General features: G+C 37.3%; 1 protein-coding gene across 1 annotated transcript; it reads left to right on the top strand.

Annotated features, from left to right (window-relative positions):
• Positions 1–600: 600 nt before the first annotated feature.
• On the top strand, positions 601–1,146 carry LOC140811095 (uncharacterized). Its single transcript, XM_073168970.1, has 2 exons — positions 601–977; positions 1,059–1,146. The coding sequence occupies exons 1-2, from the start codon at positions 601–603 to the stop codon at positions 1,144–1,146; spliced, it is 465 nt and encodes a 154-aa protein (XP_073025071.1).
• Positions 1,147–2,057: the final 911 nt, after the last annotated feature.

Below are 2,057 nucleotides of genomic sequence, written 5' to 3' on the forward strand. Positions count from 1 at the left end.
AATACAAAAAAAGGGCAGCACACGCTTCATTGCATACTATTGATCACTGAGATCATATTGTGCTAGCTACTTCAGTTATATCTTCTTAAGCTATTCATTTCATCAATTTATTGATAGAAGAACTTGTAACTGGAAAAGAGTCTTTTCCAGAACTTAAGATTATTCAAGAAGTTAAGTTGTAAAGGTAAGAGTTTCAATAGGCGAAGGGTAAGTCCTATTTAAGTGGGTGCATACAATTGTTGTGCTGTATTCACCAAAGTCTTTTAGTGATACCTTCTGGAAACAGAAGAAGGGGAGACGTAGAAGATTAATCTTCGAACTTCCAGAAACAAACCTTGTGTTATCTACTTCTTTTCGGTTTTATTATTTTTCACCCTCTAAACCAACAGATCGTTTTCCGCACATTATCTTGTGATCTCCTGGTCTTTATACTTGAACAAGAATTGTTAAAACCTCTAACAGGATTTTAGCACATAAATTCGAAAGAATTTATAAGTTGGCCGTTGAGTTTATTCAACCCCCCTCTTCTAAACTCAACCCGATCCTCAACAAGTGGTATCAGAGCAGAGTTATTCTTGTTCTGAAAAATATTTAACAATTATGGCTCATTTCAGCAAAGTTTCAATGTTCTCAAAAGAAGATTTCGATGATTGGAAAATCAGAATGCACGCTCATCTTGCGGCTCAAGATGATGACATGTGGTATGTCATCACTGATGGTCCATTAAAGATCTTAAAGCCAAATCCAGCTATTGCTATCACCGAAGGTGCACCTCAGATGCTTGAAAAACCAAGATATGAATGGACAAGTGAGGACAAGAAGAAAGCCAATCTTGACAACGTTGCGAAGGACATTTTATACAAGACACTCGACAAAAACACCTTCAGCAAAATCAAGATGTGCCATACTGCCAAAGAAATCTGGGAAAAATTAATTCAGATCTGTGAAGGAAACGAAGAAACAAAAGAAAACAAACTGTCTGTAGCCATGCAGAAGTTTGAGAATATGAAGATGAGGGCTGGAGAAACTATGAATGAATTTGATGAACGATTCAGCAGTCTCATTAATGAACTCTCAGCTCTTGGGAAAGATTTTGGCAATAGAGAAATTGCATTAAAGATAATGAGAGGCCTACCCAGAGAATGAGACGTCAAAACAATGGCAATGAGAGCTTCCAGGGATCTCAACAAGTTAGAGCTACACGACTTGTTCTCTGACTTGAAGGCATATGAGTTTGAACTTGAAGTTCGAAGTGGAGAAGAGCCCTTAGCAAATCCACCAACCAAAGCTTTCGCAGCTACTGTTAACTCTACTACGACAGTTGCTCCAAGTTCATCTTCTGCTACTGGTATAGAAAACATTTCTGAGAGAAGTGCTGAACAGATAAGCAATGACGCAATGTCATTATTTGTTAAGAAATTTTCCAGATTCATGAGAAAGAATCATAGAACATTTCAAAGTCCCAACCGCAATTTCAAAAAGGAATCATCACCTAGTGATATGGCATGCTTCAACTGTGGAAAAGTTGGACACTTCATTGCAGATTGTCCAAAACCAAATGGGCAGACTCAAATACCTCTCAAAGTGTCAAACGTAATGATAAAAAGACCAGAAGAGACAAGAAGGCAATGATTGCAGAAGAAAGTAAGTCCAAATGGGCAGACTCAAGTTCTGAATCTTCTGGTTCTGAAAGCCATTCGAGTGAAAGTGATGAAGATAAGATCAAATGTCTGATGGCAAATACTGACTCAACCTCGACACCTGGAGAGGTATTTGACTTTGATTATGATGAATTCACACGCACTGAGTTAGTCAAAGCATTACATGACATGGTAGAAGAGTATTCTAGACTTTCTCAATCATTCGAGGAAGTTAAGATTGAAAATCAAAATTTAAAAGATCAGAACAGTAAGTTAACTTGCTTGCAAGTAGACAGCTGTATTGATTTACAAATTGAGATGAGTAAATTAAAAACGGAGAATGAAATAGCAAAAGCAGACTACCAGAAGAAGATTTCTGAAAACCAGAAGTTATCACTACTGGTAAATGTTTGGAAC

This window comes from Primulina eburnea, chromosome 14 (assembly GCF_022965805.1).
Source record: "Primulina eburnea isolate SZY01 chromosome 14, ASM2296580v1, whole genome shotgun sequence".
Taxonomy (NCBI): Eukaryota; Viridiplantae; Streptophyta; class Magnoliopsida; order Lamiales; family Gesneriaceae; genus Primulina; species Primulina eburnea.